General features: G+C 42.6%; 1 protein-coding gene across 1 annotated transcript; it reads left to right on the forward strand.

The window, feature by feature from the left end:
* The first annotated feature begins 4,456 nt into the window (after positions 1–4,456).
* LFNG (LFNG O-fucosylpeptide 3-beta-N-acetylglucosaminyltransferase) lies at positions 4,457–22,683 on the forward strand. Its single transcript, XM_089682510.1, has 8 exons — positions 4,457–4,960; positions 16,411–16,459; positions 17,464–17,563; positions 17,668–17,821; positions 18,787–18,872; positions 19,743–19,908; positions 20,108–20,193; positions 20,327–22,683. The coding sequence occupies exons 1-8, from the start codon at positions 4,559–4,561 to the stop codon at positions 20,391–20,393; spliced, it is 1,110 nt and encodes a 369-aa protein (XP_089538636.1). The 5' UTR covers positions 4,457–4,558; the 3' UTR covers positions 20,394–22,683.
* The last annotated feature ends 3,444 nt before the right edge of the window (positions 22,684–26,127 follow it).

Below are 26,127 nucleotides of genomic sequence, written 5' to 3' on the forward strand. Positions count from 1 at the left end.
ATAGCTCTGTAATTTTCTTTTTCTAAATTTACGCTTTAAACTCCAAACTTTCTGAAAAAAGGGACAAAAATACGCATTGGGAGGACTGTAGGATGGACTTTAAAAATGATGTTTGTGTCCTGATATCTCAAAAGCTTCCTCCACCCAAAATCAATATTTTGGTGACTGCATCATCCACTTACTGTATGCCTCTTGCTGCACTTCTTTGTAATATACTAAATGGCACATCCAGCAGCAAGACTCCCTTATCTTTGGCAGGTGGTGGCTTCATAAGCAACACTAATGTTTAGTGTGGCTTAAAACAAAGCTGAGTCTTTTCCCTTCTGCCAGCTCTGTAAATGACAGCATACAGTTCGATAAGTGTACCCGAGATATGACATTCCCAGTCTTAATAATTAGGAAAGCAGGTTCTAAACTGGTTTGGTGAGTCAGTCTCATTTAAACATTTAAAGAAACCCTTTTCATGAAAGACTCATTAAGCATACCAATTGGTCACTTTAATTCTAGAAGATGTTTAACTCGTATTACAAGGATTTCCTGTTCTGGAGAACTCTTTCAGGTAATCCAAGGGAGAGTTATTAGGCACGTTAATGACCAATAAAATAATAAATGATAATTTAGCAGTCGGATCATGGCTGCATGTTCAACCACTAGCTTTAATCTTGTCCGCATTGTTTGCCCTGTGTCAGTACAGAAAAAACATTTACTACAAGTTATTATGGTGCTGGCCATAGGAGTTTCCAATCACAGTGAGCCCCTTAAACTATCTTTTAGGCTAAAACTGGCCATAGATGGGTCAAAATTCAGCTGCTTCGGCAGGGACTGGCCAAATTTCGATCCATATATGGCCATGCCCATGTGACAGAAGTCAATCTAACAATCAACTTCTGTTGAACAGGAATGTTGGAAACATTTTGTTGATCAGCGGCTGCAGCCATTGTACAGTGTATTCTGATAGTGGAGGAGTCCCGCTGTCAGAATACATTGGCACAGTGTGGAGCATTTTTCCATCCATATCACTTGTGTGAATGGGGGAATATGTTTGTTTTTTACAATCAGACTGCTAACTGATCGAAAAAAAACACGTAATCTATGGCCAACCATAGTCCACCTTTGTGAGGTTTGTTTCATGTTATATCATATTTAACTTCTTGCCAACTGGGTAACACATATATGCAGTGGCCAGAAAAGTGGGCTTTAAAAGAGAATTTTGGGATTTTTTCAAAATATACTAACCTAGGTGGATGCAGCATTGATCTGATGCTGCATCTCTCCCTTTCTGGCTCTAAGGCTGAGAACTGAGCGATCAGACACTGCTGATCACTCAGTTCTCCCTCCCACTCTGAGCAGAGAGCGGTGACTATCAGTCACCACCGTCTGCCCTCCACTGGAATGCTGGGCTGTGGAGGGGTGGCTCCTGACTATATGGAGGCGATCTTTCCTCAGCCTAAACCGGCTGAGTGACATCAGCTAACAGCAGACTTAGGCCTGCTGTAGGCTGAAAATGGGTTACCGGAGGGCAGAGCGAACTGCACTCCTGAGATCCACAGAAGTACAGCCAAATGAGCTATGGCTTGACTTCTCCTTTAATGCCCAGCCAATGCACAAATATGTCCATGGCTGCCTGAGAGCATTCATTAAAGCTGGCCATACATGGCTCAATTTTTTTTGTTCAACCAGAGAGATGAACTTAAAAACTTAACCAGTTCCCCCATCTACACAGTCAAGGTGGATGGGGGAATCCTCCCCACTGCACTATTGTACTATGACATTCAGAATACATTTCAGAATACACAGTTTAGAGCTTTAACCATTGGCTGCAGCTGCTGATCGATTTGTTTCCAGCAGGTCCATTTTACGGAAGTCGATTGACTTCTGTTGAGCAGCAGTGACCACACATGGATCAAAATTCAGACAGTCCCTGCTGAACCAGACAAATTTTGATCCATGTATGGCCAGCTCAACAGCTGTGGGTCACTGGTTCTACTTGGCAGCCAGTGGGACAGTCTCCCGACCATGTGATCGTTGTGAGAGCCAATCACAGCGGTCACTTGAGATTGAAGCCACTGCCACCCGGTGGTCATTTAAGTGGGCTTTAATGCCTGGGAGGTAGTGCTTTAAGCTGGCCATACATTTAGCACCTTTTTTCTTCTATCTCTATTATTTTTTCATGGTATATAACAAAAACAGAGAAACACAAAAAAGCATACAATAGCTAATTATAGATATTAACAAACTCCACCCCACCACTCCCCAAAAAAAAGAAAATTCCCCAATTATGCCTTCCTGTTATCAAGGCCTTTTACCACCACATGGAGCAAATTTTGACGGGTTTCTGATAAATTGTCCAAGATTCAATTAGGTTGTGGCCCTGTCCCCTGCCTTCTGCCTGACATCCTTCAATTGAAGAGCAGACAATTGTTGACCAAACATTTCTTGCATATAATCAGATGAAGGCACTGCTCACTTATAGTGACAGCTCTGTCAGAATACAATGGAAGATTCGTCCTTCCATGCTGTATAGTGTGGATGGAGCAATACGTTTGATTTTTCCATTCAGCCCAAAGGTGGAACGCTAAAAAATCTGATAATGGTGAGAGCTACCGCTGTACAGATCTGGCACTGGGGGAGAGTCTGCACCTGTGTATTAGACATGTAACGTGCTGATTGTGGTTGCAATGCTCTGCAGGACTAAACCTAAGTGTTACTAAACCCACAACAGTAAAACCAGTCTGCATATGCAGTAAAGCATGCTTGTTATATTGACTACGGAACCTAAGGGGTTAATCCTCTGCATTGTGTAAAAATGCTGTTTGATCCTGTCTTCTCTGATCCTCCTCTTCTTCCAGTGCCCCCCTTTTATCTTCTGATAAGACATATTGTGTGGAGTCACTTGTATTTGTAGAGTTTTTTTTTTTTCTTGGGGGAGTGCATGTGATCAGCACTGGGCCAATCAACACTGCCTAGAGGTCAGGGGTTCTACATCCTCCTAGGGCAGAATGAAAACTCCAAGATTACTCAAACTGCTGATGAGAAAAGGTATTTAGCAGTTTATAATTACTAAAATAATTGCATTTCCATGTTCTGTGTACTGTGGGAGACCAGATACAGTGAATGCAGAGTCCTGGGTTTAGTAACACTTTAACTTTTCATTGTTTTTCCTAAAAAAGTGGACAATTCCTTTACGTTGTTTTGAGTTATAACTGAAAATGGCACTAAGCCCCCCATACCTCTGAGATCTGCCTTGTATATGCAGCAAAGAATTCCTGTACATATTGTATGATTTGATTTAATGATATAAGAAGAGCAGACACCCACTCCTCTCCTAGATCTCGCTCCTCTCTTGGATCCCCCTCCTCTCCTGGATCCCCCTCCTCTCCTGGATCGTGTTGCTCTCCTAGATCCCCCTCCTCTCCTGGATCTCGCTCCTCTCCTACATCTCGCTCCTATCCTTGATCCCTCTCCTCTCCTGGATCCCTCTCGTAGATCTCGCTCCTCTTCTAGATCTCCCTCCTCTCGTGGATCTCGCTCCTCTTCTAGATCTCCGTCCTCTCCTGGATCTCGGTCCTTTCCTAGATCCCTCTCCTCTCCAGGATCCCTCTCCTAGATCCCCCTCTCCTGGATCCCCCTCCTCTCCTGGATCTCGCTCCTTTCCTAGATTCCTCTCCTCTTCTCTCCTGGATCCCTCTCCTAGATCTCGCTCCTCTTCCAGATCCCCCTCCTCTCCTGGATCTCGCTCCTTTCCTAGATTCCTTTCCTCTCCTGGATCCCTCTCCTAGATCTCGCTCCTCTTCCAGATCCCCCTCCTCTCCTGGATCTCGCTCCTTTCCTAGATTCCTCTCCTCTCCTGGATCCCTCTCCTAGATCTCGCTCCTCTTCCAGATCCCCCTCCTCTCCTGGATCTCGCTCCTTTCCTAGATTCCTCTCCTCTCCTGGATCCCTCTCCTAGATCTCGCTCCTCTTCCAGATCCCCCTCCTCTCCTGGATCTCGCTCCTTTCCTAGATTCCTCTCCTCTTCTCTCCTGGATCCCTCTCCTAGATCTCGCTCCTCTTCCAGATCCCCCTCCTCTCCTGGATCTCGCTCCTTTCCTAGATTCCTCTCCTCTCCTGGATCCCTCTCCTAGATCTCGCTCCTCTTCTAGATCCCCCTCCTCTCCTAGATCCCACTCACAGCCCCAACACACGTCCTCTGCCGGCAGCTCCCGCCCACGTGTCACACACTGCCAGCCAGCCTGATACCACATGGGATTCCATAGGGGGTGTGACCTGCCATCCTACCACGCCCCCCGGCTCAGCCTAACTGTAGAGTTTACGTCGTGGTGGGTGTGTTTGTATTCTGTCACCTCCCAAGTGGGCGCGGCTCATACGGCATATCTTCTACTGAGGTGGGCGGGGAGGCGCTCTGCCCCTCCTCAGTAGGCGGGCTCGTACAGTAGGAGATTTTAAATCCCTGTGTGCGGTATTGTGGCTCAGTGTGTGTAGAGTGTCATTGATCGGACGGATCGGGTCTTTATACAGCCGGCTCCCCTCTCCGATCGGACTGATCCCCGCCTGCAGGATGCTGAAGAACTGCTGGAGGAAGCTGCTGCTGTCCCTGGTAGGGGCCACCCTTACCTGCCTGCTGGTCCTGGTGGTGGATCAGCAGAAAAGACAGCTGGTACAGATGGCGCAGACCGACCTGTCCGGGCTGATCGGGGCAGCCTCCTCTGTCCAGGGAGGGGGGGACCCCTCCGCCAAGGACGCCCAGACCTTCTCCGCTTATTTCAGCCAGCTCACCCGGGAAAGAAAGGACGTGGAGCAGGTGGGGGCCCCTTCTGCAGGGGCCTCGGGGGCCAGCAAGCCCCCCATAGAAGACATCACCGCTAAAGATGTCTTCATTGCCGTGAAGACCACCAAGAAGTTCCACCGGTCCAGGATGGACCTGCTCATGGACACCTGGATCTCCAGGAACAAGGAGCAGGTGAGACCCCCAACATCACCCCCAACCTGGGGGGGCAGAATGACTCCTGATCACAGACGGGGGGGGGGGGGCATCTGATCTGACAATGGGGTGTGTGGGGGGGTCACTTCATTAGACAATGGTGTGGGGAGGGGGGTCACCTTATCAGACAATGGTGGGGGGGGGGTCACCTCATCAGACAATGGGGGGGGGGGGGGGCAGGGTCAACTGATCTGACAGTGGTGGGCAGTCACCTCATCAGACAGTGGTAGTGTGGGGGTGCAACTTATCAAACAAAGGTGTGTGTGTGTAGGGGGTCATCTGATCTGACAATGGTGTGGGGGGGGGGGGGCAGTCACCTCATTAGACAGTGGGGTGGGGTGCAACTTGTCAAACAAAGGTGTGTGTGTGTGTGTGTGTGTGTGTAAGGGGGGGGGGGTCATCTGATCAGACAATAGTATGGGGGTTCCCCTTATCCAACAATGGTGGGGGAGGGGTCCTCTGATCAGACAATGGTGGGGGTCACCTTAGCCCTTGATATGATCTACTCTTTCTACCATACCCTCCTATACACTCTTATATAAAACATCCATTGGGAGATCTAATCTGATCACAATGTTACATCTCTAGAGGAGTGAAGATGTCACTTAGCTGACCATAGGATAGGGATCACTGTGCCATCTGTTCATCCCCAGTGACACCAGGAGTCACAATGTGTCACTAGTGGGATCTTTAACTGGTATCACCTGTATTAAAAAAATGTATTCCATTGAAGCCATGCCACAAATGTTAGTGTCATAGTTCAGAGATAGACAATCGACTGACAGATAATCAATTGATAGATAATTGACTAGTTGATAATCAATTGATAACTATTTAATTTATAAATAATTGATCAGAATATAGATTTTTAGATGGGAAATTGATAGGCAATTGATTAATCAATGGACAAATTTATAGCTATATGATTAATAAGTAATTGACTAATCAATACATAGTTTTATAGATGGATGATTGATAGGTAGCTGATTAATCAAGCATAGATGTATAGATAGTTGATAGGTAGTTGATTACACTATACAGATTTGAAGATAGATGATTGATCGGTAGTTGATTAATCAATAGATGGCTTTATAAATAGGTAATTGATTAATCGGTGCATAGATTTATAGATTAATGCATAGATTTAGAGATAGATGATAGGTAGTTAATCAATACAGATGTATAGGTAGGTAATTGATTAATCGGCGCATAGATTTATAGATAGATGATTGATAGGTAGTTGATTACTCAATAGACAGATTTATAGATAGGTAATTGATTAATCAGTGCATAGATTTATGGATAGATGATTGATAGGTAGTTGATTAATCAATAGACCGATTTATAGGTAGTTGATTAATCAATGCATAGGTTTATAGATTGAGTAATCAGTGCATAGATTTATAGATAGATTGATGGGTAGTTAATTACGCAATAGACAGTTTTATAGGTCGATAATTGATTAATCAGTGCATAGATTTATAGATCGATGATTGATAGGTAGTTGGTTAATCAATTACCTATCTATAAATCTGTTTGATTAATCAGTGCATACATTTATAGATGGCTGTTTGATAGTTAATTGATCCAATAGATGATTAATAGGTAATTGATTAATCAATGCATAGATCTATAGATGGAGATCTTTAGATAGATCATTGGTTGATAGGTAGAAAAATAGATTTCTAGATGGGTAGTTTGGTTGATCGATCAATTAAATTTAAAGATACAGTAGGTAGATAAAAGCTTGATTTATGGATGATGGATAAAGATGCATTACTGCATGGTAGATTCCAATGGTTTTCCCATATGTATGGATTTAGTTAGGTGACTACTCTATATGGCCTTCAGAATGTTTGATTCCAGGGATCACTATAGATGGAGCTTCTTTTATTTTGGCAGGATGCCTGTAATGGTATTCCCTCTATGACCATCGGTTAAGCCCCAGCTATCCATGGTACTAAATCTCTCTTCATCCCCACTTGTGATATATATAATTTTATAATTTTTTTCCCTGGAGAGGAGGGACCTGGGAGGAGCATGAAATTCAGTTTGTTTTCTGACTTAACCTGTCAAATGTGAAATGGGATCATATAAGGGCACACAGAGAGCAGATTGTTCTACTGTATTGTAGATGTCATGATTGACTGTATTTTCTACTGTATAGTAGAGTCCTCTCCCAGGAAATGTTCACAACTCTCCTCTATACATTGTACATCTGTTCCACATTGCTGTTTATTATTTTAACTTTTTTTGTCATTTTATTTTAATGAGGCAATCCGTTGTCTGCTTTATGACTTGCAACTGGTCTGGCAGGAGCTTTCAGCACTGTAGGGACTTCTAGCATGCATGTGGTATTGTAGAGAGCATTGCTGTCACTTCCTGCCAAAGGAAATGTTGCACGTTCTATCGGTTCTGTCACTCTTTATATTACATAGGAAATCAGCAAAATGCAGTAACCTAGTAACCTATACAGCCAATCAGAATTCATCTCTTATAAATTGGACTGAGATATGATTGGCCTACTGCATCTATATTTGTTTTATAAAAATACATTTTGGGCAGGCGAGCCTTAATTTTGTCATAATGGCCTTCTCAGATTTTACCCAGAAGGCCATCTACTTCATCCTTACCTTGTGTTTTATGTTTATTCTTTTGTCATGTGTGTGACTGCTTTTTTTTTTTTTTTTTTTTTCCTCTCTATCCTTTGCGCCTGCATTGAAGTTAAGGATGGTGGGGGGGGGGGGGGGGGTGAGGATAAATTTCACGAGGACTATAGAATGACATCCCTGAGAATGAAGCCCGGCACTTTCTTCTTCGGTTTCTTTTTGTTTTGTTTGGTTTTGCAGGCTGTTTGAGTTCCCAGGGACCGAGCCTGTTCTTTCACGCTGTCCCCCAGCGTTCGCTAACAATGCCCCTTTTCTGCAAGGCCAGAGAAAGGCTTTTGCCGTCTCTTGCAAGGAGCTTTTATGCTGGGAACACTTGAAGTCCAAGCTATCACGGTGGTGTCCAGGTCAGGTTGCCTAAGAGATGTAGGCTGATGAAGCCCCAAGATAAAAAGATGGGAGGGGGGTAACGAGCAAAACGGGGAGAAAGCTTTCTGGGGGTTCTTTGACAAGGCTTGACAGTCCTTGTAGGGTTCTTGAAGGACAGCCGTTTGAGGGAGATGTGACCCAAATAGCCATTCAAGAATAGGCATGGAAGGCTACGCTTTCACATTGACCAAGCAGGATTGGTCTCAAATTCCCCGAGAGATATCTTGACAGCTACTCAGCTTCCACTAAAGAGGGCCAAGATAATCCTGTTCAGCATCTCGAATGTAAGTTTAGTTAAGGTTTGGAGGCCCCAAAGAAAGTCCAGCTTGAGTAATTCACTGCTTTACAAAATTCCCAGGAAGATCTGAATATCAAACACCCTCTTTTGCGCTGCCCCTTTAAAAACCAGCACTTGGCCATAGAGCGTCTTATGCAGAACATTTTAACTGTTGTGTATTTATCTTCTTTTTTTTTTTTTAATAAGTGAACTTCTGTTTTGTCAACAGTATGGACTAAATCAGTGCTTTGCCAGGACCTTAGGGCACAAGTAGAAATTCCAGTTCGCTCACTTCCAGCATGCCCCTGGGTAGTAAACATTCAATGTTTAACCCAAAACAGAGCTAATTCGCCCACTCACCCTCATGCCTTCCCCAATCTTACACAAGTTTTTGATAATGAGCTTTTTTGTTCTTTGGTAATGATTCCTTTTTTTTTTTTTTTTTTATGCTTGTCAAGCCTGTGGATTGTGAGATGTGAGTTCTGGTCTTTCTGTTAACCCTTGGAGTTCTGTCCAGCTGCAGCAGAGGGGTTAATGCATAGTATTCCGCAACACTTTTATCTGATTGAGCTGTCCTATACAAGAGCAGTGAGAAAATGCATTTTGGGTTGCAGAGGACAAGGTCTCTTTGATGGATACAAAAAGCCGGGTTTCCTGTGTCTACACTGGGGTGATACAATTACCTCTCTATTGTTACTCATAGCTATTTTGATCGCACAATAGAAAAAAAGGGGGCAAAAGGGAGATAATTAAAATTGCAGACCACCCCAGAAGGTACAATTTACAGTTCTTTGCCAGTGATGACAAGGGCAGTGGAACCTTTTGCGCAAAACGTTATTCTGTCCATCTGCCTAAATATATCTGCTGCAGAGATGAGCATCTCTTGTGTAAAGCAATCTACAGAAGTTGCCTCCTGCGTAGTCGTTTGTGGCATAGCTCATACTTTCACATTTTGGCACTGAAACATGGCTAACCCCGCTAAAGGGCTGTGATGGAATCCAGTCCAACATATATTTTTTTTTTTTCTGCAGATATTTGTAATTTTTCTAATTTTTGTTATTGAAGAACAGTAGGTGACCCTTAGGGGAATTCGAATGACTGTGACATTTAAGTACCACATGCTTCTGCTTACAGGTTTGGCCTATGCATCAGGTGCCAAATGGAAAAAATGTTGCAGGGAGGCTAAGTGACTGCAAAAGCTATGTCACAGGCTACTGCAGTTGTGGAGCTACAAGGCCCAGCATGCTGAGGGTTGTAGTTCTTTCACATCTTGCTATTTTTTCACTGTTTGCTTCCTGGTTATAGATATGTCTTATGATTATGACTGTACCCCATGCACACTTTACATTCTCGATCTGGAATTTCCAGCAGTACAGTACATATTCTATGCCTCTAGCAGTAGAGGGGTTAGGTCTGCATGGAATGTGCTTTTCAGGGGACAACAGTCCCCCGGGCAGGCCCTGTGGCAGTGACAAGACTTGCGGTACTCATTCTGTCCTATCAAACTGTTCTAAGCTACCATTGGGCAACCTAGACAGGCCTGTGGCAATGACAAGACAGAGGCTGCCTTGCCAGGTTTTGTCCTCAGGTGTAACAGCTCTGAAGAGGCGTGCCTCACATGCTCCTGACTTGCTGCTCTGTGTATATATCAACAGATGAGGCAGATAGAGCTCTGCTTTCTGTTTATGGTATAAACACAAGTGTGTGTATGGTCCAACCGAATCAGCTGGAACTGGGAAGAACTGGTTGTGACCTCCTGTAACAAGCACTTGGGGGTAACCAGTGCAACTGGCAGCAAAATCCAATTCCCACTTTACGTTTATACCTATTGCATTATAAATCCTGCTCGTTATGGTGAACAACAATGTCAAAAGACAGGGCATAGACACATGGAAGAAGTTTAAATATCTTTGCATAAGGCAATGACCTAGCTTGTGCAAGGCGGTCTACAGAAGGTCCCTTGTATTCTAGAGTGCCCTCGTTGTGCTAATGTTTTCTATAAAACCTATTCAGTCCAAAAGTAACACTTCTGTACTAATGGTACATCAACAACCATTGGAACAGCCATTCAGAAACTAGCACTCATCAAGTTAGAGTACCTAGGTCTGCATACCTGCTGGACTCACCAGAAGTAGGAACACCCCAAGGTGGGCAACAATGGTGATATGAGGAACTTTGTTGATTTACTAAAACTGGAGAGTGCAAAATCTGGTGCAGCTCTGCATAGAAATCATAGAACGTCCATGTTTTATTGAACAAGTTGAAGTTAGCTGAGCTGCACCAAATTCTGATTGATCCAGTTTTAGTAAATCAACCCCTAAACGTTTCCAGCACCTGATGTTTTCACCTATGGTTGCGACAACTTGTGGATCAGGTTACTGTTTAAATACTCATAGCTGTAATTAACATTTTCTGCAAATTTAGACCAACCATTCTCAAGCAAGACTCTGTGGAACCCTAGGGTTCCGTCAAGGGTTGCTAGGTGCTCCTCAGGTTGTGGCTTATTGACCTCACCTGAGGTAACCAACAAGCATTGGGGGATCCACTATGTTTAACTGTGACAAAGCTCTTGGATTATGAAGAGATTTGCCGCTGCTATAAACCCACATAAGATGATGCCAATGTAATTCCATCGCCACTTGGAACAGCCAAAGGCATGACCCCAGTGATCTATTAGGGTGACATAAGGAACTTCTCACTAAACCTCTCCAACTGACTACCCACTTATGACTGAAACAACTTGTGGATCAATTTACTGTTTTAATAAGCGTAGCTGTAATTAAATTACATTATTAGACCAACGATTCTCAACCAAGGTTCTATGGAACCCTAGGGTGCCTTTAAGGGTTGCCAGGGGCTTATTGACCTTACCTTAGATAACAAACAAGCATTGGGATCCACTATGTTTTTTTAATTGTGACCAATAAAGCTCCTGGATTCTGAAGACGTGTGCTGCTGCTGCTATACTCACATAAAATTCATATAAACTGCCATTGCCACTTGCAACAGCCAGAGGCATGACCCCAGTAATCTGTAAGGGTGGCATTCTGACCACCACAGATCACCAATGTGGACCATGAAGCCTTCTTCCAACTCATTCCTGAAGAATTCATTTTTGCAGGAGTTTCCTAAGACCTGAACCTTATTTCATGGGTTCCTCTGGGGGGAAAAAGGTTGGTAAAGGCAGTATTAGACAATATGTAACCTTAATGACTCCCATTACTTGTACAGAGTGTTCAAAGTAGAATGGCATCAGCTAAAGAGTGCATTTTTTAAATGCGCTGATAACGTAAACTCATTAAACTGTACAGGTGGTGGGAGCTCATCCAATAACACTAAGCTGTTTGTCCTGATCCGAGGTTGGTTAGGCAATGTTTTGGGTACAATTGTGTGAGTAGGGGTTGTTTGACAGGTGATATGACAAGCAGCTTGTTGCAGGTAGTAATTCTGCTTCCTCCTCCCATATCATCTGTATCATCTTGTCAAACCTGTCTTTTGGCAACACAGCGCGAAATTCAAATTTTAAATGATCCAATACATAAGATTACACTAGAATAGGGATATCATGCATTGCTTTCAAGATTGGACATATCAGCTATTACAGACTTTAGGATCAGTTTCAGGCAGCTTGCATTCCTCCAGCTGTTGTGGATGTTTAAGTCCACCATCCCCAGGCTGCTGAAGTTCTTAGAATTCTACTATATATTGTTTTATTAGTGTACTGGTTAGAGTCTACAAATAGTCTACTTTTTTTCCTTACACTGCCTATTGTTAACTGTGCTAGCTAGATCAGATCTTAAGGGGTGGGGGGGGGGGGTCATTATCCACACCTACTTCAGTGGTGGTCCCTATTGTTACAAGAGGAGTTGGCATCCTGCGTTTGTTGATTTTTAGAATAATGATGCTTCCTCTTTCATAACCCCCCCCCCCTTCTCTTAAGGGACAAAAGCATCTTGTGGCCAAAGCTGAAATTTTAGAGAAGTGGCCAAAGTAAAGATCACATTTTGGAAGCTGCCTGGAAAAAGCAGAAGTTTCAAAAGAGATGTACAGACATTATTTTTGATATTACATAATGGTGAGTCAGTGAGAAATGAGATGTTTTGAAACCGAATGGGCTGAAGGTTCCTGTAATTGAGATGAGTACCTGTCTGCATGGTGACATTTTTTTTTTTTGGGGGGGGGGGGGGGGTTAATTGACTTGTTTAAAGTCAAACCTGCTCCATTTCAGTAAATGTTGCACAAAGCAACACGTGGCTGCAGCACACAGCCCTCCCACACACCTCACTTGTCACTATGCTCTCCAGCCAGCTTGAGGATATAATGACATTCACTGTCACCTACTTCTTACCGAAGTTGTAAAACTTCAGAGGAATTTATAAACCGCAATCAACGCTTGCTCTTTGCCCTGGGACCTGAACTGCAGTTTCTTCAAATCATTTAGTTTTTTTATGTAATAAACGGGGGGGGGGGGGGGGGGGATGTACTGCACAAAATGCTTTCCACTGTAGGTAAGTACTTTAAAAAAAAAAAAAATCCATTCCAGTTAGATTTTATCTTCCTCCAACCCTGACTTGACAGAACTGCTTCCAGGTAATATCTAATTGGTTAGTGTAGATTAGACATTCTCAACCAGGGTTCCTCCAAAGGTTGTTGGTGGTTCCTTGATCTGTGGCTGATTGACCTTCCATTTGATGGTACCTGGATAATTTCAGGTCCAATGCCACTTGGCAGAGTCAACGGCATGACACCAGTAGTCTTTTTAGCTGCCTGAAAAGGTGGCATTGGGATCACAACTGCAAGATTGGCCTTCTTCCCACTTATCACCAATGTAAGGGGCCTTCTTCCCACTTATCACCAATGTAAGGGGCCTTCTTCCCACTTATCACCAATGTAAGGGGCCTTCTTCCCACTTATCACCAATGTAAGGGGCCTTCTTCCCACTTATCACCAATGTAAGGGGCCTTCTTCCCACTTATCACCAATGTAAGGGGCCTTCTTCCCACTTATCACCAATGTAAGGGGCCTTCTTCCCACTTATCACCAATGTAAGGGGCCTTCTTCCCACTTATCACCAATGTAAGGGGCCTTCTTCCCACTTATCACCAATGTAAGGGGCCTTCTTCCCACTTATCACCAATGTAAGGGGCCTTCTTCCCACTGATCACCAATGTAAGGGGCCTTCTTCCCACTGATCACCAATGTAAGGGGCCTTCTTCCCACTGATCACCAATGTAAGGGGCCTTCTTCCCACTGATCACCAATGTAAGGGGCCTTCTTCCCACTGATCACCAATGTAAGGGGCCTTCTTCCCACTGATCACCAATGTAAGGGGCCATGAGATAAAAGGTAGAAGAACCATAAAGCAAATTCTTCTTCTGCTCTTATAGATGACACATGACTCTGCATGAGTCTAGGCTGGGACCAAGTTTCCCACTGATCACCAATGTAAGGGGCCTGCTTCCCACTGACCCCCAACTAATTAATTTTAGCAGGGGTTCCCCAAGACCTGAAAATTATTTCAAGGGTTCCTCTGGAGTAAAATGGTTGAAAGGGCTGGTATATATTATAGCATTTCAGTGACCTTTGGGTTGTAATTTTTGCTAGATCATTGTAGGCTACTTGCAGCACATCATCGGACATAGCTGGCGCTATGTTAAATATAGTCTGGTGTTTCAAAAGGCTTCTGGAATGTCTGTCCCGTGTATCGTTAGTAGCTGGGGAGCAGATACAGGTTAATTGTTTGAGATTAATTGAATTTCCTGGCTGGACTTCTTGGGCCTGGCAGGAAGGGGTGTGAGCCAAGGATCCTGCTGATCACAGATATCTCCTAAGAGGTGACACTTGGGGCTTTAAACAGGCTGTCCCTTCCTCTCTTGGAGCAAGGAGCAGGCAGGCAGGCTACAAGCTTCCGGAGTACACTTCCAATAAAGCGAAGGGGGGTGCCTGAGTTTTCTTTCCTGTCTCTCTATAGAGAGAAGACTCTTCTTTTATAGCCAGGAATCATCCCATTGTCTCCCAGCTCTGAGGAGGACAAAGGAGGGGAGAGGATGGGGACTCAGAATCCAACTGCTTAGCCTGACCTGTAATAAACAGTTTGCATCTATTTTTAGTGCCAAAACCAACTCCTGCTGAGATAAAAGGTAGAAGAACCATAAAGCAAATTCTTCTCCTGCTCTTATAGATGACACATGACTCTGCATGAGTCTAGGCTGGGACCAAGTTTACAATCTGCCCCGCAGAGCATAGCAAGCAACAGCAAATACAGAGAAAGGATCCTCAAAGAAATCGGCATCTGGCTTTTTTAATATAGCAACCTAAACAGGAATGAGCTAAATGTACTCATTTACGTTTTTTTTTAATAAGTAATGAGCTGGAACTAGCAGATGATTTCTGGTTGGCTGCTATGGACTGCTGTTCAAAATGGATTTTCATTAAAGAAAATACATCTTACAAGACTAAAGTTAGTCTTGTAAGACGTATTTTTTTTTTTCTTTAATGAAAATCCATTTTGAACCAATTCTGTCATTTGTTTTATCAAATGTACCTTTCGAAGGGATCCTAAACCCACTCTGCCCCCTCTGAGTCCCGGGAGGGAGAAAAGGGCTGCCACATCAATCATTTTCTTTTATTCTCCTTTTCAATTCCCCAAGCTTAACCAGGCCAGCTGTATGCTAATAAGTAGGACACGTCTCAGCTTAAACTCTTGCTCAGTGAGTAAAGCTAGCCCGCAACATTTAGCCTATTGTTAAGAAACAGACTCCCAACTTTTCCCCCTCTTCCCTTCTTAAGAGAGCCTTCCACAGGCATAAATTACGTTTGACAGCGGAGCTTCCACTTCAACTGCACTTTGGTATCTCGCCTTCCTTCCCTCCTCCTCCATTGTTCTTTGTTGCTGTGTTTTACTTTCTTTTCATGCCTCCTTTGTGTCTTGTGTGTTTGTTTTTTTTTTTATTTTACCTAGAAGAGGCAGGTGGCACGCCATTCTTCTTTTTTTTTTTTTTTTTTTTTTTTCTTCTCTTCTGTAACTGATTGAGGCTTGTGTTTATTTTTTTTATTTATTTTTTTTAATATTTTGTTCCACACAACAATTAAAGCAAACAGACAAAACCACAAAGACAGTCGACATCTGCTGAGCATTAGCTGTGTCAATAAGGGACGGCGGGCAGGCAGGTGGGGAAGGTAAAAGTGGGCGGGGCTTCTGAAGGTAGCCCCCAGCCCTACAGGCCCAAAAGCTGCGACGTTTTCCAGTGCTATTGAGTTACATAGGACTAGCGGTGGGTGTGCGTACGTGAAGAAAACAAAGTAAAGAATTTGGAAGTGGCTGGCAGATGCAAAGGCTGGAACGGTACCACCCTCTGATATGTGGCAGGTTGAACACAGCCGAGACTCGTGCCGTGATAACAGCTGCTCTTGCCTCAGTTATTATAAGCATCACAAGTACAGTAGGGATGATGTTGGAACTTTTCAAATGTGCAACTGTACATTGTAGCTGCCTTTGCTACTATTTCAGTAGCGCAAAATGAAAAAGATAAAATAGGATTACTTTAGGAAACATTTGTAGCAAGTTTTACTTTCAATGATTTTTAATAAAGGTTTCAGCATAGAAATCGCAGAAAGCCAATGTGTCCAGGAGAGTCCTAAATTACAGGCTACTTTGCAAATGACAATCAAACACGGCTTCAAAATGCCAACCAGACTGTAGCAAGTTTTATAAATATGAGATGGGTGGAAGAGAATTAGACAAATACTTAAAAACTGATATGTGGACAAAGCGAAGCAAATGGTCACCTGCAAAATGTAATACTGAATAACAGCCAATTGAAAAAAAAACAATTATATATAATTTAGTGACGCTAACGCTTGCTTATACCATCCACTGATGCCATCTCCATTTACTGGCCTTAGGGAGGGCTTTAGGCTTTGTAACCCGCACAGCTGTCTCTCTCCAAGAATCTGCACACAAAAGGAGCCGGTCCTGGATTTGATCGGGGTAGCTGGAAATTATATGCTCTGTCCTCTAACCATCTGCTATTCTGCATCCTATTTGTATAAGTGTCCCAGGTGCATTCCCAACCACAGAAATGTAATGTGTCTTTTATCTCCTTTGTATCTTTCAGACTTTCATCTTCACGGATGGGGAGGATGAAGAGCTGCAGAAAAAGACAGGTGAGGATCAAACATCTAATCCCCCCATTTGTTGCATAATCCACTTTTACTTTCTATTTTTATGTAGACGCAAGCTATACAATACAGTACATGGATGCTGGCTTCTACATAAACATGGGCGTCTATTACAATAACTTAGTCAGAAATAGAGGACAAATTTGTTGCTTCTAAAAGTTTTCTTAAAGATATTTAATTGTCCAATTGGGTCCAGAATCCAGATTTCCTTTTGATTTGTAACCTCAAAAAAAAGCTTAAAGCAGTTTTATTTGGTTAACATATTTCAAGCTTGCCCTTGTTCTGGGGGTTAGGACAAGTTGGTTAAGCAGGATTGAGTTTTGTCAGTGAATGGGCTTGACAAAGGATGTTCTCCTTGTGCTGTAGGCCCTTTGTACTGTATTTTACCCGCTCTTCCATTGTTGGGACCTTTTTAACTAGACTGAGGAGGAGTAAGCTTTAAGCAGTAGCTAGGAATAAACCATTATGGAGAGGGAAGGGTGGAACACCAGCAGTGGGGTGGGTTTCTTGCTAATGTAGCCTGTGTATTTTTTTTTTTTTTTTTTTATTCCTCCATTGAGTCTGGGTCACAGCCTTGATCCTTCTCATGTAAATGATTTCTATTCAGACTCTTTATACAGCTATTGAGAGTGCACAGCCAGTAACAGGTGGCCTGATCTGGGAAAGTGCATAGTCAATAGGAAGAGATCCCTTTAAAAAAAAAAAAGGAAGGGGGATGGGGGGACTAGTAATTAACCCTTTCTCATATTCATTCCGAAAGCTAGTGTGCTGTCAGACCTCCTCCCCCCAGCAAAATGACAATGGCTTGTTCTATCTGCTGCCTCCCCCAGTGTTCTATGGTATCCTCTACTGTAACCTTATACTGTCAATCCCAGCAGCTGTATTAACCCATTGCCAACAAGGGCTGAAATAAAACCCTAAATCTTTGCAGAGCGTGGTTATGTTCTTTAGGCTATGGTATACTGATTGTTTCTTTGTATCCCCTACAGATAATGTCATCAGCACAAACTGCTCTGCTGCTCACAGCCGCCAAGCCTTGTCCTGTAAAATGGCTGTTGAGTACGACACGTTCATAGAGTCAAACATGAAGTAAGTATCACTGAAGTTGTGTAATACAAAGTACGCTTAAACACATAATACATTCCAGCTATGGTTTCTGGCCATATCTTATGATGTTGCTTGTTCTTTTTTAGGTGGTTCTGCCATGTAGATGATGACAATTACGTCAATGTGAAGACTCTAATTAAACTGTTGTCACGTTACTCTCATACGAATGATATCTATATTGGGAAGCCAAGCTTGGATCGGCCCATCCAAGCTACTGAGAGGATTAGTGAAAGCAAAATGGTAAGTGAGAGGCCTGGAGAGATGTTCTTTTTAGCAAGGAAGAACTGAGCTGCCATTTTGTTCTCTTGCTTCCATAGTTAGTCTGGCTGAAAAAAGACAAATCCATCCAGTTCAAGCATTAAAAAAAGTTTTAATCCTGTACCCACAGTTCTTCCAGAGGAAGGCAAAAAAAAACCCAGCAAAGCATGAACCAATTTGCTCCTGCAGGGAAAAAAATTCCTTCCTGATCCCCTGAGAGGCAATCAGATATTCCCTGGATCAACTTTACCTATAAATGTTAGTATCCAGTTATATTCTGTGTCTAGGAAAGAATCCAGGCCTTTTTTAAAGCCATCCACTGAGCTGTTCAGAACCAACTCTTGAAGGAGTCTGTTTCACATTTTTACAGCTCTCACTGTGAAGAAACCTTTCTGTATTTGGAGATTAAATTTCTTTTCCTCCAGACATAGAGTGCCCCCTTTCCTCTGTGATGACCTCAGGGTGAATAGCTCTACACCGAGTTCACTATATGAACCACTGATGTATTTATACATGGAGATCATATCCCCCTTAATCTCCTCTTCTCAAGAGTATAATTTCAGTTCCTCTAATCTTTCCTCATAGCTGAGCTCCTCCATGCCTATTATCAGTTTGGTTGCCCTTGTCTGTACTTTCTCCAGTTCCCCAATGTTCTCTTTGTGAATTGGTACCCAAAACTGAACTGCATATTCCAGATGAGGTATTACTAATGATTTGTAGCGGGGTAATAGGATATCTCTCTCTCTCTCTGGAGTCTATACCACTTTTAATACAAGAGAGGATTTTGCTCGCTTTAGAAACCGCAGCTTGGCATTGCATGCCATTATTAAGCTTGTGATCTACCAGAACCCCCAGATCCTTCTCCACCAATGATTTCCATCTTGTTTGAGTAGTTTTCTAATGGTTCTATCTCTTGTTTTTTTTTTTTTTTTTTTTTTTCTTCTCAGCGCCCTGTCAACTTCTGGTTTGCCACTGGAGGAGCTGGGTTCTGCATTAGCCGAGGACTGGCCCTGAAAATGAGCCCATGGGCAAGGTAAGAATTTTTTTTGAAACGGTTTGCAGTTAATTGTTTTAGAATATGGGAAGTCAAATGGGGGAATTTTTAGGAAACTTTAGTCCTCACTGCCTTACAAGAAATAAATTCTGGAATTTATATTACAGCAGTTCAAAGTAAACTTCCTGGCCAAGAAAGCATAACTAGATACCTACTGATGCTTTAAAGTGATTCTAAACCTTACACTTTGTTTTTTAAAGTGACAAACATGTTATACTTACCTGCACTGTGCAATAATTTTGCACAGAGCAGCCCCGAGCATCCTCCTCTGGGTTGCCCACCATTTCTGGCTCTTCCTCTTCAATGAGTGCCCCCATAAGGAGCTGTTTCCTATGGGGACAGTTATGTGGGCTTGCTCCTGAGTCTCACTGCCTACAACTACAGCAACAGACAGCGGAGTTCAGCTTTGCCCCCTGCTCCCTCATCATAGACTGTTTGACAGCAGCAGGAGCCAATGACTTCTGCTACGATCAGTCTGCCCAGTGAAGATGGAGAAAGCAGAGAGCCACTGCTCTTGAGCACAGTGCTAAATCAAGACTGGGCTCAAGTAAGTATAAGGTGGGGATGGGGGAATCTTGGACACAGAAGGTTTCTTACCTTATTGCAAAGAATGAATTTAGGTAAAAAAAAACCTTAGGGGTTTGGAACCACTTTAAAAGCTTTTTCTGGTCTCCTCATTGATTGTTTTACTTTGTTGTTGGGGCCTGATTTCATGACTAAGGTCATCTCCCCTATCCCAAGAGGATCTTTAGTGGCCATCTTGCTGAACGGTGGAGGGGTATGTCTTATGATCAATGGTCTGGGCTTTGATTGACAGTGTTTTTAACACAGTTTGCTTTTCTTTATCAGTGGAGGACACTTTATGAACACAGCAGAGAAAATCCGACTTCCTGATGATTGCACCATCGGTTATATCATTGAGTCTGTTCTTGGTGTGAAACTAATACGAAGCAACCTCTTCCACTCTCATCTGGAAAACCTGCACCAAGTTCCTCAAAGTGAAATCCCAAATCAGGTAAGGTCAGTTCTCTGTGAACTGAAACTTTGAATTTTGTTTTTTTTAAAGGAGGGGCTGTAAACATATTGCAGTAATATATAATGTTTTATTAATAATAGAGAACTGGGGAAAGGGTTTAGAAGTTTTTCTGCTGAAAAGATGTAGTAGTAGAGCCTTACAAATACTTTTTTTTTTTTTTTTTTTTTTTTTTTCCCAGGTGACATTGAGTTATGGAATGTTTGAAAACAAAAGAAACGCAATCCTCATGAAAGGAGTCTTTTCAGTTGAAGATGATCCATCAAGGTAAGGGTCCATTGGTTTTTGTCTGCCAAAAAACTTAGGCGTTCTTAAACTCTGAATCCTGTTAATAAAATATCCAAGCCTCTAAACAACCTGTTTTTGTTGTTTTTTGTTTTGTTTTTGTTTTTTTGTGCAGGTTTCGGTCTGTCCATTGTCTTCTATATCCAGATACTCCCTGGTGCCCCAAACACTTTGCCTATTAGAAGACTTCAGATCTTCTTCAACCTCGTCCCAAGTTTCCCTGGTATCCGAAGGGCTTTGTGGGACCAGTACGTTGTCTTTGCTGTGAATGTCGCCAGTTTCTGGTGCTGTGCATGGAACGCACAGTGTTTCGTTTCATAGGCTGCTGTGCGGCCGGCTAACTGTCTCTGCCTGAGCAGACAGTGACAGCTTATCTCTGCAGAGTTTTTGGCTCCTCCTCATGTGATCGAGAGCCATGGGGACCATCTGGAAGAGAGCCCGAAGATTGATATGCTCAGTTTGTGTATGTCAACTCTCTCTGTCAAAGACTTTTATATACTCTTTTAAATGCTTAGCAGTGTCTGCAATTCTTATAGAATGTAAGCCGAAGACCTGCCCCTATAACTGTTTGCTTCTTGTGAGCTACATATAGCTTATTTTCTTTCTTTTCCCAAAAGTAGAGTACGTTTTTAAGGCACCAATCCATCCAAGGTCTCATTTAGTAGGCATCTTGGTGATCATGTGTAATATGATTTGTGCAGAGTGATTGCTTAGCTACTGAAGAATGTTTGGTACTTTTTTTTTTTTTTTTTAACATTCTGGTGACATCAATATTTTTTGCAAATGGTGCTAATATTTTGATGACCTGACTGTCAAAGGTCCAGTCTACAGTTCTGGGAAAATTTCATATGCCTTACCCTAGGGGATTTCTCCCCATTATATTTTAGGCTCCGGATTTTGGTCCAAATGAAGACCCCCCCCCCCCCCCAACCCCCCACCTTTGTCTTCACCAGATAGAATTTTATTGTCTTAGAGCACCTGTCCTAATATGGTGATATATTAATCACTTAATGAAGCAGTGAAAAGTGTGCAGCAGGCAATAACCCAGTGCAACTGTTTCTAGCCAAGACAGTTAAGAGACCAATTCTGATTGGTTGTTAAGGGTTCCAGAACTTTGCACTTGCTTTTTGTACTTTTCACTGCATTATTAATGCTTGTTTAGAGAATATATAGTGATTTAACCCTTTTCTGCCAATGCATTTTTTTCTGCTCTGGCAGAAAACCAGTTAAGCACATCTTTAAGGCACTTTGATAGTAAGAGCTGGACTCTTAAAAGCACCTTAAGCTGCCACACTGAAATGGGATGTAGCATTCACAACAATGGACAAAAGCCATATTGGGCAAAATTCTTTTGGATGGTTGTTTCCTAATTTTTATAGCCTTTAAAGTCTATGCAGAGGTCTGAACAGAAATTTAAAAAAATGCTTGCAACATTCCTTTCCAGTGTGAAAACTCAAAGATTTAGTAAAATAATCTGGGACTAATTTTGGAATGAAAATAATTATAACCTTTTAACTATTGAAAACTAACTAAAAAAAAATCCCTTTTGCTAATTTTTTTTTTTTTTTTTTTTTTAAGCTGTTTTTAAAACCTCCATCTTACCTTTTTGAATGTTTTCTTCTGGAAATTAAACTCCAGCAAGTCGCAGAGCACAATCATTCCAAGACCAGCCCAGGCTGCTTATTTTAAGCAGGGTTGTGCCATAAAATGATGGTGTTCAGTATTGGGTCACCTGGTCTAACTGCACAGTGTATTCTGTAGATATGCTGGGTCACTTATTTGTTACGGCACTTGAAGGGTTTAACCACGTGAAATGGAAATTGATCTTGTTACCCATAGCCAAGGCTGGGAAAACCGCAGGAGCCTTTTGTGTTTTTCTTAAGGAAATCACATTTTCAGGCTTTCTTGTTGGACGGACTGTCTCTTGAACCCTCTACTTGTCCAGTCTTGCCTATAGCCATCAATCTTTTTTGGTTCTTTTTGTTTTGTTTTTTTTACACCTGCACCGGAAAATTGGTTCACCATCCTTATGGGCAACAAGAATATTTTTCATAAGTTATGCTTATTGCTTGTTAAAACCGTCAGCAAGAGTTTTAATGCAGCTTCAAGGTGGCAGTTTTTATTTGGAGATTTAAAATTATTGCCCATAATGGGCACTGTTTGTATATAATTTTTAAAGATGCAGTGTTTTTACTGTGTATCTAATGAAAGATAACTTTTTTATGTACCTAATGAATTATTTTTTTTCTGTGGATCAGAAAAAATGTGCTGTTTATTGAATTTAAATCTTTATATATCTTTTAACGCTCTTGCATTATTAATGTCACAGCTCCAGTATCTGGGGTTTTATTCTAGAAATTATTTTGGAATCTAAAGAGAATTAAATTGTTCTCAGGGGAATTATACCTGGTAACAGGGCAATTCTAATGTATCTCAGTCTCTGCTTTAAATAAAGCAGTTTTTTTTCTTGAATATTATGTGTGTGTTTGATTATTTTTCTTCACGGGGATAGTACAGTATATTGCTTTTTCAGTACATACATCTTTTTAGTTAACATTAAAACACTTGAATATGTTATTTGATTGTACATATTACATAGTGCCATGATTATGATTCGTATACACCTTTTTAGTATTGGGTTAGTCCAGGGTTTATCAACTAGGTTTCCATGGAACACTAGGGTTCCTCAATATGTTGCTAGGGGTTCCTGGAGATATGAAAAATTTCTGCCAATCAGACAAGTTCCCACCATTGATATTCCTAACTATCTGTAAGGGGGCAATTCTTCCCAATGACTCACACTAATGCAAGGGTCTCCAAAATTTCCAAAGAATGGGCCAGTTTTACTGTCCTTCAGACTTTAGGAGGGCAGGCTGTGCCCAGTGGGAGTAAACCATGCCCAATCTTTAGTATTAGGGGGAGAAAAAGTTGGTGCCAATGGGAGGAACAGTGTTCCATTGTTGGTGTCAATGGAAGGAATTATGCCTCAAGGGCCAGATAATAGCAAGCAAAGGAACACATCTGGCCCCAGCGCTGCAGTTTAGAGACCATTGCACTAATGTGTCATGAGTTGAAGGCAGTCCTTTTTAGCAGGGGTTCCCTGAGACCGTAAAGTTATTTCAAAGATTCTTTTGAGTTGAAAATGTTGAGAGAGGCTGGATTAGAAAGATCTATAAAAGTAAGCTGGCCAAACATGGTTCAAAAATGCAGCTGGTTTAGCAGGGACTGGCTGAGATTTGATCCATGTATGGACAGACTGATTGTACACAAGGTGATCCATTGATCAACTTGGGTACAACTAGCCTGTCAGATTTGTTGACATTTGATTTACTGCCAGTGGCTATAGCCACTAGCAGTAATCATGTTCTGCCCACTGGAAAGGCCCCACCAGCACCAGTCGCCCAACCCCAACCTCCCCCCACCACCCCCCCTTTCCTGTGGTGGAAGGAAAGAAAAGGGTAATCTATGGGCTGCTTTAGTATCGATTAGAATGGTATATCAGGCAAGCAGCCAGCATCTCAGCTGAACAACTGCAGAGTTAAAAATCCCTTACAGGTTAACCAACCAAGAGGGTATATGGTGCTCAATTAGGGCTTATTACCATGGCCGCAAGGGGTCTGTACAGCACAAAAACATACAGAACCTGCATGCTGCTGTGTCTTTATGTTTTTACAGTCCTTCTTGTGGCTGTGTATGTGAGCCCTTGTCTGACCAGACAGATACATTTGCATGAGAATGTGAAATCTTAAAGCACAATCATGGTTCAAAGAAGCAAAGTCTGCCTTTGCAATAGTCAATTTGTGTTTGACCCAATATAAATACAGTGCTTTGAAAAAGTATTCATACCCCTTTCCACATTTTGTCATATTACAACCAAAAACATAAATGTATTTTATTGGGATTTTATGTGATAGACAAACACAAAATGGCACATAATTGTGAAGTGGATATGAAAATGATAAATGGTGTTCTAATTTTTTTACTAATGTATGAAGTGTGGTGTGCATTTGTATTCAGACCCCCTTACTCTGCTACCCCTCACTAAAATCTAGTGGAACAAATTGCCTTCAGAAGTCACCTAATTAGTAAATAAGAGTCCATCTGTGTGTAATTTAATCTCCATATAAATACAGCTGTTCTGTGATGCCCTCGGGTTTGTTAGAGAACATTAGTGAACAGACATCATGAAGGTCAAGGAACATACCAGACAGGTCAGGGATAACGTTGTGGAGGAGTTTAAAGCAAGGTTAGGGCCTAAAAAATATCCCAAGTGTTGAACATCTCATGGAGCACTGTTTAATTAACCGAAAATGGAAAGAGTATGGCACAACTGCACACCTACCAAGACATGGCCATCCATCTAAACTGACAGGCCAGGCAAGGAGAGCATTAATCAGAAAAGGAGCCAAGAGACCCATGTAACTCTGGAGAAGCTGCAGAGATCCACAGCTCAGGTGGGTAGAATCTGTCCACAGGGCAGCTATTAGTCGTGCACTCCACAAATCTGGCCTTTATGGAAGAGTGGCAAGAAGAAAGCCATTGTTGAAAGAGTCATAAGAAGTCCCGTTTGCAGTTTGCAAGAAGACGTGGAAGAAGGTGCTCAGGTCAGATGAGACTATATCATAAAATACTGCTAAAACATTTACGTTTTTGGTTATAATGTGACAAAATGTGGAAAATTTCAAGGGGTATGAATACTTTTTTCAAGGCACTGTATATAAAGTGTATCTAAAGCCCCCCTTTTTTTTTTTTCTTTTTTTTTAGTATTATACAGGACTTGTATAGCACCGACAGTTTGCTCAGCGCTTTACATAATGGAGGGAGACAGTACAGTAACAATACAGTTCAATACAAGAGGGATTAGAGGGCCCTGCTCCTTGGAGCTTACAATCTAGGAGGGAGGGGATGGTGGTACAAGAGGTAATTAGCTGTGGGGGATGGAGTGGTAGGAAGAGTAGAGGATTCCAATATTAGCTGGGGTCAGGGTAGGCTTCCCTGAAGAGATGGGTTTTCAGAGTACGCCTAAAAGTGAGCAGAATGGGGTAGGGAGTTCCAGCGGATGGGTGAAGCCTTTGAGAAATCCTGGAGAGGAGCATGGGAGGAGGAGAGAAGGGAGCTAGAGAGTAGGAGGTCTTGTGAGGAGCGGAGAGTATGGTTTGGGTGGTATTTAGAGACCAGGTCAGTTATGTAATTAGGGGCAGTGTTCTGAACGGCTTTATACGTCAGTGTTTTGAATTTTATCCGTTGGGCAATGGGAAGCCAGTCGAGGAATTGGCAGAGAGGGGTGGCAGATATAGAGCGGTTAGTAAGGTGAATGAGTCTGGCAGCAGCTTTCATGATGGACTGAAGAGGGGATAGCCTGTCATTAGGTAGGCCAGTGAGGAGGGAGTTCCAATAGTCAAGCCGAGATATAACAAGGAAGTGAATGATTTGCTTAGTGGTTTCCGAGGTTATGAACGGCCGTATCTTGGAGATGTTGCGGAGGTGAAGTCTACATGAGTTTATTAGCGATTGGACCTGGGGCTGAAAGGACAGATTGGAGTCTAGGATTATGCCTAGTACCCTGGCATGGGGGGTGGGGCTGATGATAGTGTTGATCTTGATGGAAAAGTCGGGGGGGGGGCACGGGCTGGGGTGAATACTAGGAGCTCAGTTTTGGAAAGGTTGAGTTTGAGGAAGTGGAGTGACATCCAGTCCGATATGTCACTTAGTAGGCTGGTGATGCAATTGGAGACTGAGGGGGTGAGGTGAGGGGTAGAGAGATTTGTGCGTCGTCGGCATAGAGATGGTAGTTGAAGCGGTGGGAGTTTATCAAATGGCCAAGGGAGGAAGTGTAGATGGAGAAGAGGAGGGGTCCGAGGACAGAACCTTGAGGGACCCCAACAGAAAGGGCGTGAAGGGGAGGTAGCAGCGTTA

This window comes from Staurois parvus, unplaced genomic scaffold (genome assembly GCF_062004578.1).
Source record: "Staurois parvus isolate SC_StPar_1 unplaced genomic scaffold, SC_StPar_1.0 ptg000018l, whole genome shotgun sequence".
Taxonomy (NCBI): Eukaryota; Metazoa; Chordata; class Amphibia; order Anura; family Ranidae; genus Staurois; species Staurois parvus.